At 40.2% G+C, this 26363-nt stretch overlaps 3 protein-coding genes across 4 annotated transcripts; 2 read left to right on the forward strand and 1 right to left on the reverse strand.

The window, feature by feature from the left end:
• The first annotated feature begins 55 nt into the window (after positions 1–55).
• Positions 56–4562, forward strand: LOC134632303 (apoptosis-enhancing nuclease-like). Of its 2 annotated transcripts, none has more exons than XM_063480977.1 (4): positions 56–103; positions 1678–2349; positions 3373–3573; positions 3752–4562. In XM_063480977.1, exons 2-4 carry the CDS (start codon positions 1708–1710, stop codon positions 3950–3952), a joined length of 1044 nt encoding a protein of 347 aa, XP_063337047.1. In that variant the 5' UTR covers positions 56–103; positions 1678–1707; the 3' UTR covers positions 3953–4562. The 2 variants fall into 2 exon arrangements, with proteins under 2 accessions (XP_063337047.1, XP_063337046.1); XM_063480976.1 differs by lacking the exon at positions 56–103 and adding an exon at positions 468–1253.
• A 2772-nt stretch (positions 4563–7334) lies between these two features.
• On the forward strand, positions 7335–14295 carry rlbp1b (retinaldehyde binding protein 1b). The gene is made up of 8 exons (XM_063479183.1): positions 7335–7419; positions 8220–8261; positions 10376–10504; positions 11246–11450; positions 11691–11869; positions 11992–12150; positions 12320–12430; positions 13016–14295. The coding sequence occupies exons 2-8, from the start codon at positions 8250–8252 to the stop codon at positions 13142–13144; spliced, it is 924 nt and encodes a 307-aa protein (XP_063335253.1). The 5' UTR covers positions 7335–7419; positions 8220–8249; the 3' UTR covers positions 13145–14295.
• On the reverse strand, positions 14176–24773 carry LOC134631151 (monoacylglycerol lipase ABHD2-like). Its single transcript, XM_063479181.1, has 11 exons — positions 24683–24773; positions 24342–24373; positions 23760–23993; positions 21024–21199; positions 20455–20622; positions 20054–20237; positions 18938–19030; positions 18457–18558; positions 18296–18365; positions 17818–17902; positions 14176–16437 (listed from the first exon to the last, which is right to left on the reverse strand). Exons 2-11 carry the CDS (start codon positions 24365–24367, stop codon positions 16259–16261), a joined length of 1317 nt encoding a protein of 438 aa, XP_063335251.1. The 5' UTR covers positions 24368–24373; positions 24683–24773; the 3' UTR covers positions 14176–16258.
• Between the last annotated feature and the right edge of the window lie 1590 nt (positions 24774–26363).

Consider the following 26363-nt stretch of genomic DNA (forward strand, 5'->3'; position numbering starts at 1 on the left):
TTTGTCTGAGAAAACTAAAGAAGAAGAGATTGAGCCAATGGGATTAAAGAGTAGAGGAGATTTGTCCGGGCATGTTCAGACCCTACACGTGCTGCTTCAGAAGGTAACGTGAGATATTTTTACTCCTTTTCTCAATTCATTTCCCTTCTCGTGTTTGTCAGCGTTCAGAAATACGTCGTTTCTGCTTGTAATCTATCTCAAGGGGCGTTGTGTCTTATTTTTAACGCGACTTTCTGCGGCTAGCTGGGTTTTTTTTTTTAAATAATAAAACTGAGAGACAAACTGTTTAAATACGTGGAATTTCCAGCTGAATTTAGTCATATGCAAACTCGTTGTATATGAGCTTCAGTGTTTTTTCTGAAATGTTACCGGCTAGTATTTGATTTCAAAAGTGCCAAGCGCGTTTTTGTAAACAACTATAAGCTTTTACAATCTATCAATGCCTCGCCATATCCTGATCATCCAGGCGGATGATGTTTGGATGATGGTTGCTTTGTATATACAGCCTGAATTGTATGCTGGATTTATTATTTATTATTAATCAACATGAAGACTGGCGAGGAAAAGGTTTTTAAACTTTAACTTGACACCGCCATCACATTTATGCCACTAAGAAGAGTCAAACTCTGCACTTATGGACTGTTTGTAATGTGTTAGTGTCAGGTATGTGGCCCTTAAAAGGACCCGTATGTATGGCCACGTGTCCAGATTATTGTGGCTGGAGAATTACAATGTTCAGGTGGTATCAAATACCTTAGCCTCAAACTTTTTTGCTTAATTGTCTTCATAGTGCATGAAGTAAAAACCGGGGCTATACCAAAGTGATTTACTTTCGCATTAGCTAAAATTCACTTTCAGGTGTACCAAAAATGCGACTATGCAGGGACAGTCCTCCTTGGGTGTTTTTCCAATCCTAAAAACATGAATAATTCCTCAGACTGTTTGCAGAACATCGATACAGCCTATGGGTCTGAAAAGCGAAGCAAGTGCGCAAAATGCCTTACATTTGCATTTATTAATTCATCCCTTATTTGATCTGGTCCGTTTAGGGATCACCACATCTCCCTTCATTTCACCCTATTCCTAGGATCCTCTTTTATCACCTCAGCCCTTTCTCTGCATGTCCTCTTTCTCTACGTAATTAATCTACTCTGTGGTCTTTCTTTTCCTCCTGCCTTGTAGCTTCATCTTCTCCAAGATATCCACTCTCCTGCTCATGCTCAAACCATCATGTTCAGAGTCTCTAGTTTCAGGTCATTACAGATTAAATTTGAAGTTCTGGTTATTGTATTAGTATTAGGAATTACACTGGGTGTGGTCCTGCCTTAACCAATCATTTCCTCCCAAGATGGTGCTTGTGATTCCACCAGACCTGCTTCATATTGCTGGTTCTATTGATGCTGTGTAAAAAGCAGATAAAGAGGGAAGCTGTGCAAAGGATGGAACTAAACTGCATGTGAAACATTGTGTTAATTTGTGCCTGGTGTATTCCTCGGGTTATCCAGGATATGCTAACCGGCTAATGACTTGTCAGTCCCCACGTACTGTGTATTGTACAGGAATAGTTCATTAACAATTTTTAAAATCATTTTCACGTCATCTCAATCTGCAGTTCATGATGAGCCACATTTTTAAATAATGGTGATCACTATCCTGACTTTTGTGTTATTTCCTCAGACATGACTGTGAAAACTGTTCCACGAATCAATGATGGCGGAGTCATCAAACAGGAGAAAAGCCTCCTCACGAGGTCTTCTCAGCAATTATCGGTATCTGTGTAAAAAAGCCATGGTGCTCTGCGCCATGGAGAATGCAAGAACCAGGAAGAGGCATCAGGAAAAGAGGATAATCGCCAACATGAAGATGAAAAGAACGGACGCCCACCATGAATCACTTGATACAAACGTATTGATCAAAAGGTCTAAACTGAGCGCTCCAGAACAGGAAAATCAAAGCACTTTGAACTCTGAAAGCACTGATGTATCCAAACATACGTCAGTGCCTGGAACAGCTAACCACCACTCTGTGATCGCGGCCCTTGGAGATCGCTGGGAGATGGACAGTGGCTTCGCCTCTGAAGCCAGTCCTCCAGCCAGTGGTCGAAGTTCGCCGTGTTTCAGCTCCTGCCCGACTACAGTGGTGGCATTGGACTGTGAGATGGTGGGGACAGGGCCTGGAGGACGTTGCAGCGAGCTGGCCCGCTGCAGCATCCTGGACTATCATGGGAACGTGCTGTATGATAAATACGTGAAACCCTGTCAGCCTGTCACAGACTTCAGGACTCGCTGGAGCGGCATCCGAAGGCATCATCTCCTCAACGCCACACCCTTCGTTCAAGCCAGAGAAGAGGTACGTCTGAGTGTTTGTAGACAACGGTGATGAATGATTTAACCTGGGCTCTAAAATAGAGACTCTGCTCTCCTGGGATAATCTGGTGGATTGATGATGCGAATATGTTTATCATAAAAAAAAAACAGGGAAGGAAGAAAAAATTCACTTTAATCATCTTAAGGGGGGGGGGGGGGGTGGCTGTATATCAGACTTTTGTTCTATCATGTACCCAACTTGAATTTTTATTTGAAGAATACTTTACAACCTTGGTGTTATTGTCACCCCACCAGCAGTGCGATAGGGTGATGCTCAAGTGAACAAAATAGGTGCGTTAACTAAAAATCTTGGCCCTTTTTTCTTTTTCCTTTTTTTTGTGTAGTAGCAGGTTGAAAGTGTAAGGATGCTTGGTCTTGCTCTTTATTTGTCTATTTTAACATGTTGATTGCATGAGGATATGTTCATGCTTGAAGCCAATTAGGGCTGCAACGCTTTGTCCCAATAATCAATGACATTATCTATTAAAATTTACAGCATAAATGTGGAGATGCAATGCACTACTGGAAGCTAATCGGGGCAGTATCACTTATATCGTCTGCCAAGACTAAGCTCAATACTAACGAAGAAGAACGTAGTGCGAACTGCAAAACAGGACGGAAACAGATTTTAAAAAAATGTAAAAGCATTTCACAGAAAACAAAGTTAAATGCAGACTGTGTAAAGTCGAGCTTCCTCCCACAACAGCACTACTGCAGCGCACGAGCACTTAAAACATTGTCACTTGACTTCATGATGATGAAATTAGAGCCCTTAGTCTGTCACAGGACATAAGTATGAAGACTTCAAGGTACAGCTGAGAGAGACTGAATCTGCAAAGCAGGTTACAAATGAAGTACATGACAGCAGAAATCTAACCCCTGAATTCTGGAATTACTTCAGTAAACTTATTTGAATCTGTTACAGTCTAAAAAAAAATATTTAAATGTTAAGTAAATTATGTCTTCCTTCTTGTTCCCTTGCATGGATTCTCACTCTCTCCCTTAGATCCTCAGTATACTTGAAGGCAAAGTGGTCGTGGGCCACTCCATCTATAATGACTTTGAGGCACTGGACATGCTTCATCCCTGTCACATGGTCAGGGACACGAGTACAACACGTCACCTCAGCCGGTTGGCCGGTTTCCCCAGTAAATGCTATCCCTCCCTCAGAACACTGGCAAATAAGCTGCTGAACAGGAGCATACAGGTGAGAGCTTGAGATGAGAGGACGCTGTAAAACAAGTGATGAGTGGCTGTTTTGGAAAATTGTTCCTTTCAGGTCACAGCATTCTTCACTGAAATTATTTTCTGGCATCTGAGACTAGATTTAGTAATATGCTCGTGTAACTGTAGTTGTAACCCTGTGGATCCTATCTCTCTCTCAGGTTGGGAAGCGAGGTCATTGTTCAGTGGAGGATGCTCAGGCTGCGCTCGACCTCTACAAGCTGGTGGAGGGGGAGTGGGAGCAGGAGGTGCAGAACAAGCTGAGAGATGACGACGCTCCACTCGAGCCAAGCTTCTCCTCATCAAAGCACTACATGCAGGACGAGTACTGGCCAGATGACATCATTGCTGATGGCCAATAGGAGAAAAGTAATGGTGGGACAGTGGGAAATACCTCAGCAGGCTCCTTTTGCGTGATGATGTTCGTAGTCATCAGAGCAGGTTCAGAGAGTTAATGGAAGTGCGATCTGAATGAATGTTAGAAATGTTAAATTGAAGGTGTCCTGAATCACTTTGGAGAGAAATAACTTTAAAATGTGGAACAAAAACACTTTCTAACTTATTGCTTTTGACATGTTAAACATGTTCAGAGCTTCTAACAAAAGATTTTTGGTTGTCTGTAGAAATGGTTGATCAAATTAGTCGTTCCAGACTTGATTGTATTTATAAAGTAAGAGTTGGTGCTCTTGCGTTTGAGGTTTGCAGTTCTCTAACAAGTATCTGCTCTTACTTGAAAAATTCAGCTATTAATTGGATAAAAGATGACATAAATGTAGCTGTTCTTGAAAACACAAGATGAATGACTGCTTTTGAAATGTTAATTACTGCCTTGATAGAAATACTTGGAAATCACAAACATTACTATGAGCTGATATTGGTCATGTGGACTGATTTTAGCAGGGTTCGGGTTAGTTGTGACAGTATTTTGATCACCTCACATTGTAAGCTGCTCTGAAATGTCCTAATAAAACTGCATCATGTTTAAAAACAAAAAGTCCCATTGTTTGATATGATTAGTGCTTGTGAGGATAATTTTAGAAGTTCACAATGCAGACACCTCCAGCCTCGCTAAAGTCATTCCCTGATGATGAAAGACCTTTACTGCACATTCTTCTTTCAGGTTGGTTTCCTAAGCACACTGTGTCATATCAGTTCTGGTTGTGGGTTTCTGTTAGCACCAGTAGCATTACATAATGAAATCCCACTTTAAGTGTTGGGAAATAATTTGGGGATCATTCAGACCTACTATTAAGTGTCACAAATACAGGATCAGCATGTGAAACAATGTGATGGCACCCTGGCCAAATAGGTTACAAAATCCCTTCCATAACCTGGCCCAGTATCCTCATTTAACTTGGCAAAAGCTGTTTTTAAAGGATGATAAGCCAAACAAAAGGAAACATACTTGTTTCCAGACAGTGACTTAACTAATGTGCACAATTTACTTTATGTAGGTAGGCTAGTGCAGTAAGCTGCAGGTGGAGCTGTACATATGTTTTTACATCTCATGCTTTAATCCTCAAGCATCTTTGTACACACGCACACACGTCTAAAGGCTGGACTTGGCCCTAAAGCTCAGGCAACAAGGGAAGAACAGAGCATAGCATTGTTTGCACAATCCATCTAATTTTGCTCCACAAATCGCTTTATTTAGCAGATCAGGCCTGAATTAGCAGATTACTGGTTGGTTGGCTGCCTGCGCCTTCGTCAAAGCATCATCAGTGACGTTAACACGGCTGGGGTCATTCTGTTTAACTAAAACACAAGATTATTCATGTTTGAACAGAGAAATGAAATCGACAAATATTTTTGGCACCAATAATTTTTTTTGAGAATGCTTCACTGTGCTGCATAAAGATAACCTTGGATATTGGTCTAGCAAAATGAAGAAAGTGACTGTTTCATGCAAAGTTGTGTGCGTGAGAACTAATCAGATCACAGAGCAGTGTGGAAAGTTTAAGATCTTCTGTGGCCGCACATATGTCTACACGCAGATCTGTGGGCTTGTGTGTGCAGATATGCATGAAAATGGTGTATATTTTGAACCTTATTATCTTAGCTGCTTCCTTTATTCCATACGTGTGACATACCCAATAGAGAAAACATGTCTTGACAGTTTTTGATTTTATTTTTTGCTCTTGATCATCTTTCAGTTATAGCAATAAAATTTCCTGAGTATTTCACGTGTAAAGTAAAAGCAACATTCAGAGGATGATCAAACATATAAACCTTTTTGAAATGTTACCTACAGATGAAGGCGATATACTAAACATCGCAAGAAAATACAATCACAGAGTTATGCAAAATTGGCCAGCAATTTCTGCATCAACTTCCTCAGATTAGTAACCACTCTTCTATATAAAATTCACTTCCCTGGATAATGTTTCGAGTGCACTTGAGTTCATTATCCTGTTCCAAGACAGCTTCAGAGTGTGCACAGATGGCCTCCCATGACCTTTTAAACACTATTTCGAGTCCCTGAGCCACTGAAACAACTAGAGACACAATATTTCCACTGCCATCCATTACTATTTCTACATCACATTATTTTCCAAAATGTGTATTCTTTGCACGTACAGTATGTTTAGTGGAAAAGTGTGTTTTGGTACAAGAAAGGTTTTTGCTTGGCACACCTATAATGCACCTCAAACTTTGCAGTCTCTGATCGTGAACACATGTACTTTGAGACCAACAGTTGTAATAGTTACCTGCAGGTACCCTGAGTAAATTTTGGGGTTCTTGGAGACTGTTTTCCATCAGACGATCTGCACTTAGGGATAAAATTACTGGGATGGGAAATCAAACTGCAGGCAGCAAGATAAACCTCTTGTAGATGATCTTTCTTATAGTAGTTAAAAAAATTTTTTACTAACTCATGGACATGAAATTTTTTTGTCTGAAGGCCTTTAAGAGTTCTTTAGGTTTTGGTATGAGTTCAATTGAAAGTAACACCTTGATTTTTAAATAAAGACAAGTTAAATGTCATTAGCACCATGGAGCCCCATATTCTAAGGTGTCATGGGTTTACGGGGGTTTGTAGTGGATCTTTCCAAAGAAATCCCAAAAAGTTGATTCTGTTCATTTGGATGTTGCGTTTTCAGTGGGAGAAACGTTTTATACTCATCCAAGGGACTTCTTCAGTATCAGCTGAACAGAGAAATTGTTATTTAGTTGCACTTTTGCGGTGGCGTAATTTTTCAGCTCTCTGGGTTTCTGCTCGACCCCAACAACTTGCATGAAATGTGATAAGTTATGCAATTTAAGTTTGCCATGTAAAGAAATGTCCTAATAAAGCTGTAAAAATTTAATTGATAAACTGATTAATCCCTTCAGCATTCCCTTTAAGATAATATTGCTGGTTCTTTAGTTAGCGATATGACAGAACCAGACTAACCACGTCTTCTCAATTATACCTCCAAATGTGAACCAGAGCATTTGAACACAGTGTGTTCATCCTGGGGACTCAGCACTCACAATGGTCACTGTTCACTCCGTTCAAGTCTCCTCGGAATGCAATCAAATCCTTCTTCTCCTTAAATCACTTCTGAACTGAAGGGTACACTTAACATTACATCATCCTGGCCCTGCATTTCATCACTAGAGCCCGTCCACCATTGGTTAAAAAAGCATCACTATCACAGCTACCCTGTCCTCCCCCCCTTTTTCCACACTCACTGCCTCTTTTATACTGATTGAAAAGAAAAAGGAGCCTGTTGGGCGTAATCTGCTGTGACGCCACTAATCCCAACACTACAAATCATAGGTCCCATCGACACCTCTCAGCACAGACCCCTGTGACTCCCTGCCAGCAACTTCACGTCTGCCTCAGGTAGGAATCGGCCTTCTCTGCTCCGGTGATGCTTCCAGTTGTATTCAGTTCCTTAACTCCTGTTGTTACCAGGCAGAGGATTTGGCTCAGCTTTACAGACTTGGTCTTATGTAGTAGGATGAAAGTATGGATGTTTTGCTGCCTTGTTTCTCTTTTATCTCGAGGTATCTAAAAGCAGATCATTCCAGCTCAAATCTTGTGCAGTGGGTGCATCATGGGGCTGACATTGGTTAGGTTTGAGGCGTTTCCACTGAGACCGAGAGTCATAAAAATGCAAGCACTTGTGATACCACAGCTTTGGGCTGAAGTCTCTACTCAACAACGTGTAGCATAGTATTACAAAGATATATGGATGTTGCTGGTCTTTATGAATCTATTTTATAAATGCTTAATAGACTATTAGACCGCACTTTAATTTTCTTTTAAGTAAATAACTGACCGCAACTAGGTTAGCTATTCAACTTTTGTTCAAATCTCTTTCATCAAGTGGTTGCATGCTTTATTATACTGTATGTATGCCTATATGTATGCACACAATTAAAGATTTTCTTGCTCTATATTTAACATTTTGCCCATCGACACCCACTGTGAGCCTGATGATTATGAAACTAAAAGGCTGTCAAGCTTAACTCTCCTGATAAGTCACCCAGGATTGGCAAAAGCTAAATATAGCCAAAAAGGTACCGTGTGAGAGCAGAGAGGATGGGATAAAAGGGGATTTAGATGGACTACAGTGTGTCAGTTTTTAAGATTTAAGTGGGATTCATAAGAATCACAAGTTACCTCTTCTTTTCTTCCAGACAGGACAAGGACATTTTTAAAGAGAAGACATGGCTGTAGTCGTGAGTATCTCCACTTTTACACTCTTAAACAGACAAACAGGACAGCATTCATAAGGACAAACATCTATTCTCCATCTCAGTTGGATTCAGCTGCAGCTCAAAACTTCCCCAAGGCCCATTGTTACAGACACCAGCGATAGCCACAGTTGCTTTAGCTGCTAATCTCTGATCCCTGCTTCAGGTCGAGTAGTGGTCCTCACCATGTATTTACAGGCTTTGCAGGACTCATGTGAGGGAGATTAACCAAAACACTGAAGTCTATTGATTGCGGACCTGCAACACTGGTGGACAGGCATCCTGTCTCACGTGGATTAGACGTGTTTTAAAGCTCGCACAGCAAAACCCAGTCTTGTGAGAGAATTAAATTGACATGACGAGGTACTCGGCTTTTATCCAAAGTGCTGCGCAACTTAAAAGTTTTCCTGCAGACACGTGAAACATAAACATCTTTGTGCTCACAGGGAAACTGTTTTCCATCAGCCATTATAACAAACTGCAACATCTTTAGTTAGTCTCCCTCATTACAGCAATTTTGACAGGTGACACTGCTGCCATTAAAAATGAATGTGCTTCATTCACCTGTGCCACTAAGCCAGTGAACATCCATAATGTCAAGGTCCTGGAAATGGCACACCTAAGTGGAATGCATCCATTTTTAATGATGGTAATCATACCTGTGCCTTCTTACTATGATAAAATGTTTGCTCTGAACAGGGCCTACTGGGGTTTGTGTTCAAAACCACAACTTTGTCTGTTGGTTTAAAGCATTTAATCTTTACTAAAGTGGATATAGCATGCTCAGTTCCATATTCATTTCTTGACCACAACTAGAGTAGCTTTGAATTGAGATCAGTTCCACTTATCCTTATTTTGCAGTGGGGTGGGGTGGTGGTGTTGGGGGTGTAGAGTGGTGGAGCCTATCACAGCAATCATAGGGTGAGAGGCAGGGTACACCCTGGACATATCGCCAGTCTGTCACAGGGATAACACGGAGAAACAGCCACCCATTCACACTCAGACCCATGGCCAGTTTAGAATCATCAATTAACCTGAAGTCCCACCATATGTCTTTGGACTGTGGGAGGAGGCCTGAGACAACCCACCCAAACACAGGGAGAGCATGCAAACTCTACACAGAAAGACTTCGGCAAGATGGTGGAGTCAAACTCAGGACCACCTTGCTGTGAGGCAACAGCATTAACCACTGCGCCACCCACTGCCCTTCAGTTCAATTAGTTCCAAATCACAACAACATTTGCCTCAAGGCACTTTGTATATTGTAAGGCAAGGACCGTACAATAATACAGAGAAAACAACCAGGCCACCCTTATGAGCAAGCACTTGGCAAAAGTGTGAAGGAAAAACTCCCTTTTAACAGGAAGAAACCTCCAGCAGAACCATGCTCAGTGAGGGTGGTGGGTGAGGGCAGGAAAACAGGACAAAAGACACACTGTGGAAGAGAGCCAGAGATTAATAATAGCTAATGATTAGTCAAGGGCAATGGAGAAAGCCCTGTCACCTTTAGATTTGAACTGGGAGCGTGGAACTAATAAAAGCATCTGACTGGAGGAGCGCAGAGTTCGAGTGGGTAGGTGCAGGCTAAGAAGTAAGATTAAATGCAAAGTTGTGTATAAACATGAACACATAGTGAGTTTAAAGAAGTGAATAAAAAAGAAACACTTTGTGCATCATGTGCACCTATTGTTGCATAACTAAGAAACTAAGGGAGGATTCAGGGTCACTTGATCCAGTCCCAACTATATGCTTTATCAAAAAGACCCATTTTAAGCCTAATCTTAAAAGAAGACAACATGTCTGTCTCCCGAATCCAGACTGGAAGTTTGACTTTGGGAGCTCGTTTGATTGTAAATTTACTACTCCATTTGTGTTTCCCTGAATGAATTTAAACCTGTACTGAAAAAAATCCATCACGCAAGAAAAATAATGTGTCTTTGGGTCCATTTCATTCACATTTAAATGCATAGTTTGTGACAGATTAAGTGTCTTTAAATGTTTTTGAGGAATTTGAGATTACTGGACCAATAGATTTTCTCACTATAAATAAACATTTATAAGCAACCATGACAAGCTGTAATAATATCTTCTGTCCTCAGAGCGGAACTTACCGTATGGTGTCAGAGGAGGAGCAGGCGCTCAGGGCCAAGCTGGAGCGTCTGACCGTTAAGGACCACGGACCAGTTTTTGGACCCTGCACCAACGTGCCAGACCACACTATCCAGAAGGTGATCAAAGAAACCTTTGATGAATCTTGATCTTATTCCAGAGTCACATCAGGAGAAAAAACTCTTTAACAAGCAAAGAAATTGCAATGCAATGCCAGTACAACCCCAGTAAAACCGCCAGGTTTCCTCTTGTTAAAAGGGAGTTTTTCCTTCCCACTGTCGCCTAATGCTAGCTCATAGGGAGTCATCTGATTGTTGGCATTCTCCCTCTATTATTGTAGAGTCTTTACCCCATATTGCGCTAGATAAATGACTCTAAATTGAAGTTTGTTTTCATAAATAAAATTAAGGTTTGAGAATATACAACTTTCAATGGTTTACTTATTAACAATGTCCAGTTTTTTGAAGGTACATCTATTGTATTGGTGTTCCAAATTGGGAAAAGACATTAAGGCTTCATTAGGATGTGCAATACCCTTTCACAACAATAGGTGGCACCAGAAATGTAAAACTTGGGATTGTAGCCCTCCAATTGTTTGTCTTAAGTTACAAATTGGAAGCAGTGACTTTAAAGCTGGCTTGTCATTCTTAATTGTGGTTAGACCACTACCCTTCCTAAATTATCACCCTGTATCTGGTAGAACACAATAGTTTGATTAGTACGACCAACTTTAAGGGCATAAGTGAAATGAAACATCGACCATATTTATGAAAATAAACCCTTATACAGTACACAACTAAAACCAGGACCACTCAAATATAATCTGTGAACTAACTGCCTGGACTGGCTCCTCTCTGCAGGCCAAGGATGAGCTGAATGAGACCGATGAGAGGCGGGTGTCAGCAGTGAAGGAGTTGCGAGCAATTATTAAGGAGAAGGCAGAAGGTGGTGATGATCTGGCCAAGGGGGTGCAGGACACCTTCGGGGAGAAACCAGACAACATGCTGACCCGCTTCATTCGTGCCAGGAAGTACGACGTGGCCAGGGCTTTCGACCTTATGAAGGGTAAAATGTTTAAAATGAGCGGCTGAAAGTGGCAGATCTAAATACATGCATATCATTTCTTCCTCTGTGCATCTAAGTGTCATTATGGTATCAATTCTGAAAAGTCATGTAGCCTCACAAACATATGATTTTATCATAAGGATCCAGGTTAAAAAAAAAAAAAATCTACCACCTGTAGTTAAAAAAAGCATTTTTCAAAGATGAAATGAAATCTAATAGGCTTCCCGTGCTTCTACTCAGGTTATGTGCGTTTTAGGAAGGATTACCCCGAGCTGTTTGAGAACCTGACCCCTGAGGCCGTGCGCAGCACCATCGAGGCCGGCTACCCCGGCATCCTGCATAGCAGAGACAAATACGGTCGTGTGGTCCTGCTTTTCAACATCGAGAACTGGGACTACGAGGAGATCACCTTTGATGAGGTATGGTGACTCTTTTTTTTTTTTTTATTACACAGGAAGCTTATGTATTTTTGTCCCATCTCTGACAGGAGCTTACTAGAAGATACTATAAATATAAAACATGTTTGTCTGTTTGTATTCAGATCCTGCGCGCCTACTGTGTGATCCTTGAGAAGCTTCTAGAGAACGAGGAAACTCAAATCAATGGATTCTGTATCATTGAAAACTTCAAGGGCTTCACCATGCAGCAGGCATCAGGAATCAAACCCACTGAGCTCAAAAAGATGGTGGATATGTTACAGGTGGGGGGAAAAAAATCCATTATTTTGGTTGAATTACTTTAGAGGAGAAGCTCAAAAACCATTGTACAATAGAGTAGTCAAACAAAGTTTCAACACTTTGACTTGTCATTCATTTATGATGGGATTTTTAGATTCCTTGCCCTTCATCTTGCTCTTTGTGTTCCACCAGGACTCATTCCCTGCCCGTTTCAAAGCTGTGCACTTCATCCACCAGCCCTGGTACTTCACTACCACCTATAATGTGGTCAAACCTCTCATGAAGAGCAAGCTGCTGGAGAGAGTGAGTCAAATGAATCAGATTCAATGACAACGTAGACTGGTTTTAGTCCTTGTAGAGAGCATTAATGGCAGACATTAAGGGGGTTTGCAATGCAAACTGTGACCACAGTTGCCACTGAAGTCTCTGATATATAAACCTATCATCAGCAAAGCCCAAGATATCATTTATATTTTAGTTTGAGTGCAGGAGAGCTGTAATATGCAACGTGACAGCATCTGACTTGACATGAACCTGCTTGGCAAAAAGTAGCAAAAACAGTTTTGCATTTTTTCTAATAAAACAAGACTTTCATACATACTCGACAGTCAAGTACCACTGTATTAATTCAATAATGTGTTGGTCTGGATCCTTCAATTTGCTTCTGAAAGGATTTTGATGTGGGTTTCACACTGATTAACAGAGCTGAATCTAATAACCATAATGCCACTCTAAAAATTGGTTTTATGGTGCGCTTAAGCAATACGTTGGAGTCTGTCAGGATATTAGATACAAGGATATTAAATTAATTTATGACTTTGACATTTGGCTGCTGAAGGATAGCACACACTTTTAAGCATCTCTAACAGCTGCGGATGTTTGTTTTAGGTGTTCGTGCACGGAGACGAGTTGGAAAATTACTACAAGGAGTTTGATGCCGAAATTCTCCCTGCCGAGTTTGACGGAAAAGGTCCCAAGTACGACGGCAAGGCCACAGCAGCCAAGCTGTTTGACTAGACATCCTCAGTCCCTTTGCCAATGAGGTTGAGAGCCTTTACATATTATAAACCCTATAGACTGTGAAGAATCAACGCCCAATCTAGCTGTGTGGTTGTAGGAACTAAAGTTATGAATGAAAGTCGTGACACTGTTAGAAGGTAAAATGATATTGTACTGCAGAGGTCCTGGTAAAGCACATTCAAGACAAAAACTAGACAAGCCATTCAGGTGACACCGTATAGTTTGAATTTTCTAGTTGATGACCATCAAAAGTGCCATACATGTTCCAAATAACTACAGAGTGCATACACTTCATGTATTTGCTTATCTTTCTTTAAAAGTCAGTCCTATGATAAGTAAAACTTACTTCTAACTCATTACAGTGAACATTTTAGTGTTTGTATTTATTTACTTTTTGCCAATTCTGTATTTTTTTTAGCAGAATAAACAGTCCAGTCCAAATTGTCTCGCTCAGGCCAGGACTGTTTTTTTCGTTGGTGCAATTAAGATACATTTTAGTCCAATTAGCATCAATCTTGTCACAGGGTTCTCTTTTTTATCACTAGAACCATAACCAACAAATAAATAAATGCAGATAAGTAAATGTACACAGTGGTGGATTAGCTGTGACAATCACTTTTAGTTTTCATTCCAAACCCAAGTACATGGACTGAATGACTGGCTGCCTTGGAGGCAGTTGTCAATCTTAAAAAAAAAAAAAAATGAAGCATGGTTTGGTACTGGTGTGAAGTGTGCAGAAGCTTATGATTAACGGACCAAATACAAAACAAAAAAATCAAAGTCATATATGTGACTGTCTCATCACATAGACAGTGTTTTTCCATTACGCAAAAACACAGCCAATCCTGACCAGCTCTAAACACCACGTTATGTCTCCGTTTTGTCAAACTGTGCTTTCCCTGGACTTAAATTCACCCACACAGATGGTTTATTACTGGCAGGCCCCAGCTTTCTCAGGACCCAACCTCTTACCCCTCATCATCTTCTTGCACAAGGCTGGTATTCCAACAAGTGCCTCTCTTTCCTGCTTTTCTTTTTTTTTTTTAAAGACTTCTTCAGTATGGTATAATAAAGTTTGACCCATTGTGCTACCCGGTGCACCAATAACAATGTCAATACATGTACAATAAACTGTTAATAAATGCAAAGTGATGTGACTTTGTTGATGTGAAAATCACTTATAAACAGTCAGGCTGCACCATGAAAACACCCACATTTACCTTCATTTTATACATCATAATCATAAATTCAAGAATGCAGACAAGCCCCTGTTATGGGAAATGAGACTAAAAAGAAAAATCTTGTCAAGTAACTTGAAAAAACTCATTCATCCAGGAACAAGTTAGAGTAATGTTTTACACTATGCACAATACCCCATCAGAAAATGATTGTGAGAAAAGACAATTGAAACGTCTTAATTTATAATATCACACCAATAAAAATGTGTTCATTTACTTTTAATAGTCAATGACTCTACATAGTGCATTGAAGACAATAAAGTGCGAGCAAACAGTGAAAAAGTCAGGACATGTTTGTGGTGCTGTTGCATGACATTTGACTTCTGCAGAGCAGATATAAGTTGCACAATTTGGAGGCTACATAGACTGGGTGGAGTCCACTGAGAATGTAACTCACAGGAAACTGACCAATCTCAAAAGTCCTTAACATGATAATAAGAGCTCAGAATATTAAAAACAAACAAACCAAAACAGCAAAAACATTGCATTTGTGCCCTCGCCAGCTTAGCTGGTGTTTGAAACCTTTGAAATCACATCATTCTGGTGGAAATTTACAGTACCATGACTCACCACAGAGCATTACAAAAGAGGATTAGGGCCCTGGGGAAAAATGTATACAAAAAAAAAAAAAGGGGGGGTTCAAGAATTCTGACTTTTTTTTCACAATTCTGAAAATAGAAAATAGAAAAATCCACCCCCCTCTCCTTTTTTGTCAGTGACACTAATCATCTTCAATAGAGCGATACTCTTAATGTTTTCACCTTTTATGTTGCAAACACCACCATCCAGTAGGCAGCAATGAACAGCTATGAGCAACAACAACATCCTCCCCCAAAAAGTAATTGATGCTAAAGTTTAATATTAAACCACTACAGTGTTTAAACTGAAGCCACGCCTGGTATTTGAAACATAATTGTGACCAAGAAGATACACATTCAAAATGTTATCACCTTCGAAGCATACCGTAAACAGCTGTTTATACCACCACACCTGTCACTTCTAGTTAAATTATTTCTACACTGGGAATTATTAGTTATTTATAAGTTTTGGGTAACCAGAGTTCTACACCAGGAGGCTTTACAGTAAATTGATTGATTCATGGAATGGTTGGAACTACAAGTACATGTTTCAACAAACTAGAAATGTTCAGTTGGGTCTGTTTTTGTCTGCCCTAAATGCAGACTGATAGTCCACTGGAGAAAATTGAGCATGAAAACCTACCAAAAAAATATCTGTAAAACATTACCTGATTTGAGAGAGTAAATCACATTCCTATCAGATGTTTTTCTTCAATAAAAAGCAACATCCTCTTAGTGAAAATGCACTTATTTAAATTAAAGGACTTCAGAACAGGACAGAACCAAAACATCATTAAAATATTATTTGTTGCAGGTTAGTGGACATATCTGAAATTCTATTTCTATTTCAGTATTCACTGGCCTGTATATCTGATCAATAAGCAAAACTTGAAAAAAAGTCCACCTTTTTTTCCTTCTTATGGCAGAATTCAAATTATACACCCTGCTTCAGAGAATAAAGAAAGAAGTACCTGCCAAAAACCAGCAGAGGGCAAACTATTGTTAACCTGAAAGATAAAAAGAACAAAAGCAGAAGGAACACTTCTGCTTGGGATCACATTACACTCACCTGTGCAATCACCTCTGTAGGTTTTTATTTCTAATCTGGTTTAACCACTTCCACTCAGGCTGCCTTGTCTAATCATCTACAAGTTCCAGAATCATGTAGCTGTAAGGCCAAAAGTGCTGAAGCTGAGCAGGTACAGCAAGCTGTCTTTGTGCGTTTGTCTCTGGACTTGTATGTACGTGCAACGCGCAGAGTGGTATTGTGTGCTTCCATACAAAAAGTTCATGTCCTACTCGCTGCTACTCTGACAGACCGACTGCTTCTTCTCCCAGCGGCAGACGGCGTTGGTGTACTCCACTATGACCTTGTCCATCCAGGTGAGGGGCTGAGGGAACAGCACAGCTCCCTCGAAAAAGCCCATGTGGCCCCCATGTTGAGTCAGGGCAAATACCACATTTGGCATTTTCTCTAAAAGGGGAAGACAGTTAGGAAGAGAGAAGTATAAAGTTTCAGTTCACCAAAAATCTGTTCCTGTCAAAGACCAATTTTTAAGAAGCTAAATGACGCCAAAGCTGTGACGAGTCTAAATATCCAACCATGAAGATGATCATGTTTTTCAAAAGAAACTGACTGCACAGATTATAACTTGAATCTTGATACAGAACCAGTAGAAAAGTAGACAAAAATGTAAAGAAATAGAATTCATGACTACTTGAAGCGTAAAAACTTTACATGAATACAAAGACTTTTACAAAACGAGGATCTCCCATGTGAGGCAAGACAAGGCAGCAGATTGAGGCCAGACACACACACAGGTCCCTGTATATAACCCAACAGCTCAGGTGGATCACATGGCCCTGAAAAATTCAACAAGACTGTCTGGGGAGGGTGTGTTGAGCAGATAGCTGCATCAAGACTTTATCAACACTTAAGAGTGTGTTGCGAGTGTCGTGTTAACTCACTTCATGTTGCTCTGAGTTAGAACCACTGTGAGGACAGCATTTTCACCAGACTCTACATCACCTCTGCGTTGCATGCCATGAAATAATATCTTTAATATTTGTTATTAAAGGTTTTGTATGGAAGCATATTTTAAACTTTGTGTGAAACAACTTAAAAAAAAAGAAAGACTTTCCTTGACTTTCTCAGTTTCTTTCAACAACATGTTTTCTATGTTAAAGACTCAAATGTTCCATGTAAATCCACAGGTTGTGATGTTCATGTTCACTACAGTGATTTCCTCTTCTCTGTTACAATTTAACTACTGACTGATGACTAGCTAAAATCAAGTTAGACACGCCAACAGCCTGCCTCCAGTACAACACAACACAACAAACCTGGCTTCTTCAAGCATTGTGCAGGAAGAAATCTGAATAGCCAGCTAGCCACATATGCTAGGTAGCTAAGAAAACATTACATAGTTAACAACAGTGATAAAAAATTAGCTTGAGGAACTCCACAAAATTAAAACAAAGGTTGCTCTGTGAATGCCCTACCCAGTTTTACTTCAACACGCCCACTGGCCAAGACTTCACCACGTTCACTAGATAAAACCATACATATCAAATATCAAACATAGACACAGTTACGGGTGTTATTAGGAGGAATCCTTGTTAGCTTGTCAGAATAGAATAGAATCAGGTGACTATTCAATTCTTCTATTCTAATAAACTGCTAGCTATCTATAATTAAAACATACCACGAGCTATCTTTCTTGTTTGCCTGCTAACGTGGGCAAATTGGTAGCTACTTATCATGGCAGCCAGCTTTAAGCTAGCCTGTTACAAAGACAACCTTTAACTAACACTGACTCACACTGCAGAAGGAGTTTAGACAAAAACCACAAACCTGCAAGAGTGCGTGCAACAGCCAGTAGTGATGGATGAACCAGTGGGTCATCCAAGGAGTTTAGCAGGAGGAGTGGGACAGTGATCTGTAAAAAAGAGTAGTCCAGTTTATTTATTAATTTTTTAGAATACGTACTTATACATTATTAGTGCAGACAGTACAAAAGATAGATGTAACCATCACTGGCACTTCTGTGCTGATGTCACTTTTCAAACCTGGAAGCTACGCCCACATTTTATATTGTCTACCATTACACTTTTATAACAGAATTGCATCAGTGATAAGAGAAGTAGTATTCAGCCACACCTGGACTTAATTATGTATGATTGCTATCCAAGTATGCTAGATCAGGTGAACAATAAATATAGCAGCAACAGTATTTAACAGCAGTCCAAACATGAAGTCATTGCAGAAGTAGTAATAGAGGGATAGATGTGTTGAGCTGTGTTACATACACGGATAGGTACTTGTCACTCACTTTGTGGATGTAGTGCACACAGCTCTCCTTCTCATAGTACTCTCTCACTGACTCATAACCGTGGAATTTTCTGAAGTGAAAAATGATGCGATAACATAGTTAAAGAGATGGCCCACAGAGTTTAGAGCAGCCCATCATATTCAAAGCCCAGAATATTTCACCTCATAATGCTGTCATCAATCTGCATCAGAGATGTGGCTGCATACAGTCTGTTCAGCTCTCCATCGCCAATGTTGCTGCACTGCATGGCCAGCAAACTGTCCCTGTTTAATAACATGACATTTAGACAAACCCAAAGCAGGAGACTGTGTCTTCGTTTGGCTGAGAAGTGCTTTTCATCTGATTCTCCACAAATTACTCACAGATCTACATTTTAGATAACAAATTTAGGAATTTCTGGCTAATTCTTCAGAATTACGCTAACATTTAAGAATTTCTACTCTCTATCAGACAGAGATAATCGAGAAAATTTTGTGTCTGCAAAAAGCCACTCTAACAATTAGCAGAGAAAAGATTCAAGCTTGTGTCTGAGCTACAGAACAGAATAAAGCTGCTGTACTTTATGACTAAATGACATTCTGATCAAATTTAAGAGTATTACATATCTGTAACCATTAATCAATAACTGTTGTGTTGCTCCACCTGTGCGACAGAATAATCTTCTTCATATTCTCCGCCAACATAAAGTTGTAGAGCCTCCGGCACTGGTCCCACTGAAGGAAAGTTTCCTGAGCCCTAAACACACACAAGCAAATGAACATGAATACAAACATACTGTGGAACCACATTACAAACTAAAGTCACTACAGCAGTAGTCTGATCCATCATATCTCTATTATATTTTAACTATTATGGTGCTGCTTAAAAAAAAACTTTCAGATGATCAATTCAATGATATGTAATGCTGTGTAATGATCAAAGCCATAAGTTATACAACCTAATATTGCACTCAGTACCTACAAGCGATCCAAAACAAATGTAATGGGTCCGCTTAATATGACCATATACTACAAGCGCAGTAATGACGCTTATGCCTCAGTTCAATAAGAAAGATCTGTAATCACTCATCTGCCTGCTTTCATGGCTGTTTGGCTGTTAGTCTATTTCTTTCATGAGAACATGTAATACTTTCTTGAAGCAAATCTCACAAGAACCATTGGGAAACAACTTTAGGAAACAACTTTAGGAACTTATTTGGACACCTGATTTAAAGAACAGCTAAATTAACTGTCATTTTTTTGGTCCCTGTGACACAAAATCTGCATGTAGAAGATCACTAGTCAAAGCTGATAAAAACTGCTTAAGAAATTTACTGACATTCCCCTTAAAGAGGCATTATTAACATTTTTCCCCCTTGGAATTTACCTCTATCACCATCTTTGTACTTTGTACTTCTATCACCATCTTTGTACTTTGTACTTCTATCACCATCTTTGCTGCTGCAGAATTCCCCAAGATTCAATTTAGGTTTCACTGAGTGCTGTCTTCTTTTCTAACAAAGTCTCTGACTGGAACCGTACCTAGGATGCTTTATTCACGAGCTTTTTTCTTTTTCTTTTCAAAGCTTTGATAGTCCTGATATAACAGAGTCTTCTCAGTCTCCTTTCTTTCCTGTGTTTCAGAGTAAATAAACACTGTTTCAGTATTTATCAGAGTTCAACATGATCACCTCAGTTTCACTCGTGACGGCAGAGCAACGCCGACAACAACATGACCCATTAGTCTTAATTGTGTTAATCCTTCAGTCAGTTTACCAACCTGAGGGCACTGTAACCCTGGCAGACGCTGACACAGCATAGCACTCTGTCCTGGTTTGACTGGTTTTCCCCCAGGAACTTACAGACAATGTTTCCTCCCAGACTGAACCCCACGACCACCAGCAGAGTCTGGGGAAAAGTGCGTTTTATGTAGTCCACCATAGCTCCGAACTCCCAGGTACAACCTGAAAGTAAAAGAGTCGCTTTTACAAATGTATAGCAGTAATATATACTCGATATGACAGATTAATATATATTTATAACATTATGCTTCTTGGGAATCTGGTTTTATTTGTCAAAAGTTTGATTTTGGCAGGATTGCACATTATAAGGTTCTTTTTTTTTATCCAAGTGATGTTAAAAAATATCATAAAAACAGACAATGTGGCAATAACTTTTTACCGTATGTAAACATGCGTGGCGAGGTGAGCTCAACATTAGGCAGGGCTCCCAGGTGGTTGAGGACGGCACAGCGGTAACCCTGCCGCTGGGAATAATCCACAAAGGTCCGGATGTAGTTCTTCTCACTGTGGTTACCAATCCCAGGACAGATTACCATGGTAATGTCATCTGGCACCCACACAAAGACACAAAAGAGTCTGGATGTGCAACTACATTTAAATTGGAGTCATGAGCTTGTGTAAAAGTCGATGTCATGTGCACTGTAGTGTGTGTGCGGATTTAACCCCGCTGAACTACATTGCTGGCATCGTTCCTCGAGGGAGTTCATTAAAGTTGTCGCTGCTCGCTCAAAGTGTAGCAGGAGCTGCTTGTTACATGAGACTGATGTTCTCTCGGTCCAAACAAGCACATAAAACTCAGGAGGAATGAAATTAAAATAAAAGCACCTCAACTAAACAACAATCAGGAGGCTCTTTAAGTACCAGCACATCAGCCGTTGTGTAATTAAATACCCCGAAAACCAGCTGATTTGGTGGTTTAACAGGAACAAAGTAGTTTTTGCCTCTGACCTCCAGTGGTGTGGGCTCCAATAGCTTCAAAGAGGTCAAAGGTAGCCGTAGCACCATCCTGCATTGGGAGGAACATGCGAACCCCACAGGGCGTTGGAGTTTTGACACGTCCCATCTTCCCGTAGAGCACCGTCTGGATGTGACCGCTCTTCCCCCACAGCAAGGGAGGAATGTATCTGAAAAGAAGGACAAGGCCCATATTATGTAACTGGAAGATGCTTCAGAAGATCATCAGTCTGACAAGCCAGGCTGAACTCTGAGAGTGCTCTTTTTTTTTTTAGGTGTTCAAATTACATGACTCCAGAGTGCTTAAATATGAAGAGTGCCAAAAATATGAAGCCAAATAACATTTAGAAGAAATTAAGTTCACATCAGGTATGCGGTTGGCCAACATACCGCTCCTTCCTGTCCAAAAACAAACAGCGGAGAATTTTCCTTATCTTTATTTACTTCATAGCGTGTACTAAAAAACAGCACACCCACTGTGCAAACAGAATCTTTACAGAAAAACAAAAACAACCTAAAAAAACTGAAAGTAAACTTGGAGGTTTGGAGAAAATCACCAAACCTCACTAGGATGGGTAGTGGATCAGGGCTACATTAGCTTAGCCCATCCACGGACACTCCTAATGAATGACATGTTTCTTTGAATAGTTGTGCAACATTATTGGAAGGGGTGTGAGGTATGTTTTGTCATCTTTGGTGAGTGAGTCAGAACTGTTACCCAATCGCTAGCTAGATTTTTATCACGGCCAGTGCACACTCTAGGTGAAACACTTACATAACAGGGCAAGATGTTCAACGCACCACTGTTTTTGTTTAAATAAATGTTTTGCTAAGTTCTTTCAGGGTTGAACGCAGCCCTGAAAGTAATGTAGATACCAGGTTTTTACAACGCAGAAGCAGCTGTGGACTATCTCTGATATAATCTGGATACTATGGATCAACCACTTAGCAGCACTTGATGGCTGCTATTGGGGCATTTATTTTGAGGCCCCTATCTAAATAAATGAGGATATCTATCCATCCACTGCTGCCTGTCGCTCTATCAATAGATAGATATTGACTCAAATGTATTGAAAATGCTTAGAAAGGTTGGTAAATTTCCTCCAAAAAAATATTTCTAAAGTTTTTTTTTTCTCCACTGGAAGCTTTTTTTCCTACCATGTATGTGGAAAATTACAGTTTCACTAATGGATCAGCTCAGCGTAAATTGTAATTCCTGGCTCATTCCGACAGAGAACAAATGGCATGTTTATTCACATTATGGTCAGAGTAAGAGAAATGAAAGGACATTTGTGAATGGATGTTATGTCTCCAAACAGCTGAAATCCCCCTAAACTTCTACAATGCAACAACGCTGCATGGTTTTCTTATGTTTCCTAGTTCAGAGAGATCCATTCTCTCAGCCCAGCACCCACAGCCTGCCTCTGTGGGTGCTGGGCTGAGAGAGTGGATCTCTCCCTTACAACGTATCTGAAAAGACTGCTGCTCCTCTAGGCTCTGTTTACAGTGTTTAGGAAATCTAGTCCTTCTTGGGAGACTCTGGCCAATAACAGCTTTTTTCCAACCCCCCCTACAATGAGTCACATAAAGCAGAATAAAGACCTCAGAAGTCCACACAAGCAGTGGTTCAGTCAGTTCAACATAGGACTTGAGGACCTGTGAGAGTGGGATTCAAATCTATGTAAGCCAAAATCTGGAATTGACCAACTTTAATGCAAACCACGTCTTAGAACAGAGTTGGAACAGTTTCAGGATGACTATTTTCTGATTCTTTTGCTGTTGTTGTTAAATTTTCTAGATTTTTGTATGTTGTGTCTATCATACACTGTGCTCACACTATAAATACACTGATCAGGCATAACATTATGACCACTGACAGGTGAAGTGAATAACACTGATTATCATGGCACCGGTTAGTGAGCAGGATATCTTCGGGAGTAAGTGAACATTTTGTCCTCAAAGTTGATGTGCTAGAAGCAGGAAAAATGTGCCAAGGTAAGGATTTGGGCGAGTTTGATTATTGTGATGGCTAGACGACTGGGTAAGCGCTTCTCCAAAACCGCAGCTCTTGTGGGGTTTTCCTGGAATGCAGTGGTCAGTATCTATCAAAAGTGTTCCAAGAAAGTAACGGTGGTGAATAAGCGACAGAGTCATGGGCAGCCATGGCTCAGTGATGCAGGTGGGGAGTGAAGGCTGGCCTGTATGGTCAGACCCCTGTCCACTGCCAAAAGCACCAACTATGGGCACGTGAGCAGCAGAACTGGACCGTGGAGCAATGGAAGAAGGTGGTCTGGTCTGATGAATCCCATTTTCTTTTACATCACGTGGATGGCCAGCTGTGTGTGAGTTGCTTACCAGTACACCCTTTCGTGGAAACAGTATTCCCTGACAGCTGTGGCCTCTTTTAGCAGGATAATGCCACAAATCAAACAAATCGGATCCATGGAGGCCCCACCTCAAAACTTACGGGACTGAAAGGATCTGTTGCTGGTGCAGATACCACAGCACACTTTCAGAGTTCTGGTGGACTCCATGCCTCAATGGGTCAGGGCTATTTTGGCAGCAAAAGGGGGACCAACACAAAATTAAGCAGGTGGTCATAATGTTATGCCTGATGAGTCTATGGTGCATCTGTATCTAAGGTAAGAATTCAGAGTTCATGATTAAGTCCACATTCCAGTCATCCCAGTGCCATCACAGATCTTTTAATATAATATTAAAACTGCTCACTCTTTGGTCAGCATTGGGCAGGTCTTGAGCAGGTAGTGACTGAGCAGGGTGTCCTGGTAAATGATCTCTGGTGGTGCAGTGGGACTCTTGAGGTTCAGACAGCGGACAATGATATAGAGGATGGTAGCCACCGCCGCCAGCTTCACACCATCAAACATGGCAGGCAGCTCTGGGCCAAAGGTGTGTACGTAACCGCCCTCCGTGGTGGTCATTTTATATGTGTGAGTTGATCCGCTGTGTGTGCATAAACATATAATTTACACAAGCAAAAAGCTTACAGCAAACGGATTATTTTTACACAGTACATTTACAAAAGTCAAATTTCATAAATGAAACTGAAATATTGAAAACATAAAATATGTTTGTAAATTTCTGCTAAAACGGCAGCTTCTCACATACAACAGCATAAAATTACATGGTGCTCTAACTTATAGGCAGCTGTGCGACATTTGGGATCTGATCTTTCAGTAGAGTCTAGTATGAAATCTCAAAATAATAAATAAATAACTAAAAATCCACTGAAGACATGATAGAGTTATCCAGCAGTGACACCATCTATTAATGTTGACGGTTTTTACTCACCTTGCTGCCGGAAGAAAGTATTTCATTCAGAGCTGGGAAAACACGCAAGTAACATCTCATTGAATTAAATGGCCAAGGCAAACCAACAAAAGAGTACACAAACACGAGTAATTTGCAATATGTGGTTTGCGGTGCGGTTACGTGACGCATATGAATTACACAAAACGAGAAATAGGGAGGTTAGAAGAAACTGCCTGCTAGCTTAAAAGTGCCTCAGTTTGTTGCCTTTGTCACGTCACTCAGGTAAAACTTTTTCTGTCAGATGTCGACCAAACACAACAGGCACTTTACGTAAAGAACGCAATATGGGTTGAGCATAAAATTAAAATGTATGGTCTTACCATTACACTTTCTGAAGTTTCACTAGGTTTTTCCCGGACCCACCCGAAGTTTGACGCTCTAACACCGCCTGTTTACAGCGGAGAAACTGACTGACCAGCGGCTCGCTCAGGATGCCTTCATGCCACCTGAAAAAGCTCCGAATTTTTGCAATCCCAAATGCAACCAAATAATAAATTTACAATTGTGAATGAAAATATGTATATTCAATTTTTTTTAAAAATTTTTATTTTCACGTTTTTGTCCATCTTATTTTACGTTCTACTTGTTAGATCTGTCATGTATAGTCATAATATAATATATGAAACTCTCCTTTTCGGTGTCACAGTCTCCTCCTTCGCTTTGTGAAACTGAAATTTCCGATTATACCAGCAGGCAGCACAGCAAACATAGCCACTTACTTCCTACTTAAGTGAAAACCTAGTTTACGTTGACAAATAATAAAAATAATAATAATACAAACAGAAAAACTAAATCCAACAAATGTTATTCCTCTAGTTTAAATGTCATTCATTTTCCAGCGATTTGTCTGATCTTTGCACTGAGTGTGTTAGCCACAAGAGGGCGCCATTGATTAACTGGAAACACTGTCGTGGGTCAAAATCAATGACTGTATATTCTCATAGCGGCTTAACCATGCTTTAAATGTTGTTTCTACTAATATATATCCATATATGGATATAATATATCCATGTATAATAAGTGAATATTTGTTTATTTTAATGTGTTGATGACATGGCTTTAACTTTGACATCAAAAAGTATAGTTTTACAGATTGGTAACATACACACTCTCAATACTTTTTGCATACATTTCATCACATCTCCCAAATCTTTAACTCTTTCAAATAAATTCTAAGAAATGTGATTTTCAGCATACTTTATGCGACAATGATGCAACGATGTAAACTTAAACAACTAAAATTAATAGAATTCTTTTGGCAATATATACATTCATCAATTATTGTCATGTGTATATCTTCCACAGTCCAACATACACCAGAAAGCCCCATTTGGCAAAAAATCATTGAGCCTTGTGAGCATACACAGCTGTGCAAACTAAGAATGTCAAAATGAAACTCTGCTCATCTCCACTCCTATCAATCATTTTCATTTCTTTATATCTGGTGCTGTTTATGATGAATCCTCAGTCTCATTTCCAAATGGGAGACAGAAGTGAAAGACATCTTGGCCAATTTTTCTTGTTTCTGTGTGGGAGACAGAAGTGAAACATCACTGATACATACCAGCTATACATTCATGAATCCTGTGCCAAATTCGCCAAGTAGCATTTCCCTTTAAGGGTATCACATGTTCTCAGGATTTGAGTTTACAGGATTATGCTACTCTCTGCAATGCGGATTAAGATCAAACAGGGTCCTGTCTCATTAAATTTTCATTTAACTGTCATCTTGTGATGATTAACCCAGCTCATACTAACTGAAGGTCAGTCATGTGAAGAAGCTTTGTCGCATGGAAGAGGAACATCTGAGAAATCTGTCATTGCTGAGTACACACACCACAGTGACCACTGATAAATGTCAGTCAGCCTGATGTGTACATGATACAGTGCCATCGGTGTTTTCAGAGAAAAGTGGTAATTTTTGCAGTTCATATTAAAACTTGAAAAGGGGAAAGATTATAACCCCCCCCCCCCCCCCCCCCCCATTTACTTACCTCTTAA

The sequence above is a fragment of the Pelmatolapia mariae genome, linkage group LG7 (genome assembly GCF_036321145.2).
Source record: "Pelmatolapia mariae isolate MD_Pm_ZW linkage group LG7, Pm_UMD_F_2, whole genome shotgun sequence".
Lineage (NCBI taxonomy): Eukaryota > Metazoa > Chordata > Actinopteri > Cichliformes > Cichlidae > Pelmatolapia > Pelmatolapia mariae.

Excerpts from the sequence above, each read along its gene's own strand:
- LOC134632303 (XM_063480977.1), top strand. The coding sequence starts at position 1,708 with ATGATGGCGGAGTCATCAAACAGGAGAAAAGCCTCCTCACGAGGTCTT. Across the intron at positions 2,350-3,372 it reads TCGTTCAAGCCAGAGAAGAG|ATCCTCAGTATACTTGAAGG; the intron begins GTACGTCTGAGT and ends TCTCTCCCTTAG. Across the intron at positions 3,574-3,751 it reads TGCTGAACAGGAGCATACAG|GTTGGGAAGCGAGGTCATTG; the intron begins GTGAGAGCTTGA and ends TCTCTCTCTCAG.
- rlbp1b (XM_063479183.1), top strand. Across the intron at positions 10,505-11,245 it reads CAGACCACACTATCCAGAAG|GCCAAGGATGAGCTGAATGA; the intron begins GTGATCAAAGAA and ends TCCTCTCTGCAG. Across the intron at positions 11,870-11,991 it reads AGGAGATCACCTTTGATGAG|ATCCTGCGCGCCTACTGTGT; the intron begins GTATGGTGACTC and ends GTTTGTATTCAG.
- LOC134631151 (XM_063479181.1), bottom strand. The coding sequence starts at position 24,367 with ATGAAATACTTTCTTCCGGCAGCAAG. Across the intron at positions 21,200-23,759 it reads TGCCCAATGCTGACCAAAGA|ATACATTCCTCCCTTGCTGT; the intron begins GTGAGCAGTTTT and ends CCTTCTTTTCAG. Across the intron at positions 18,559-18,937 it reads AAGATTATTCTGTCGCACAG|GGACAGTTTGCTGGCCATGC; the intron begins GTGGAGCAACAC and ends GTTATTAAACAG.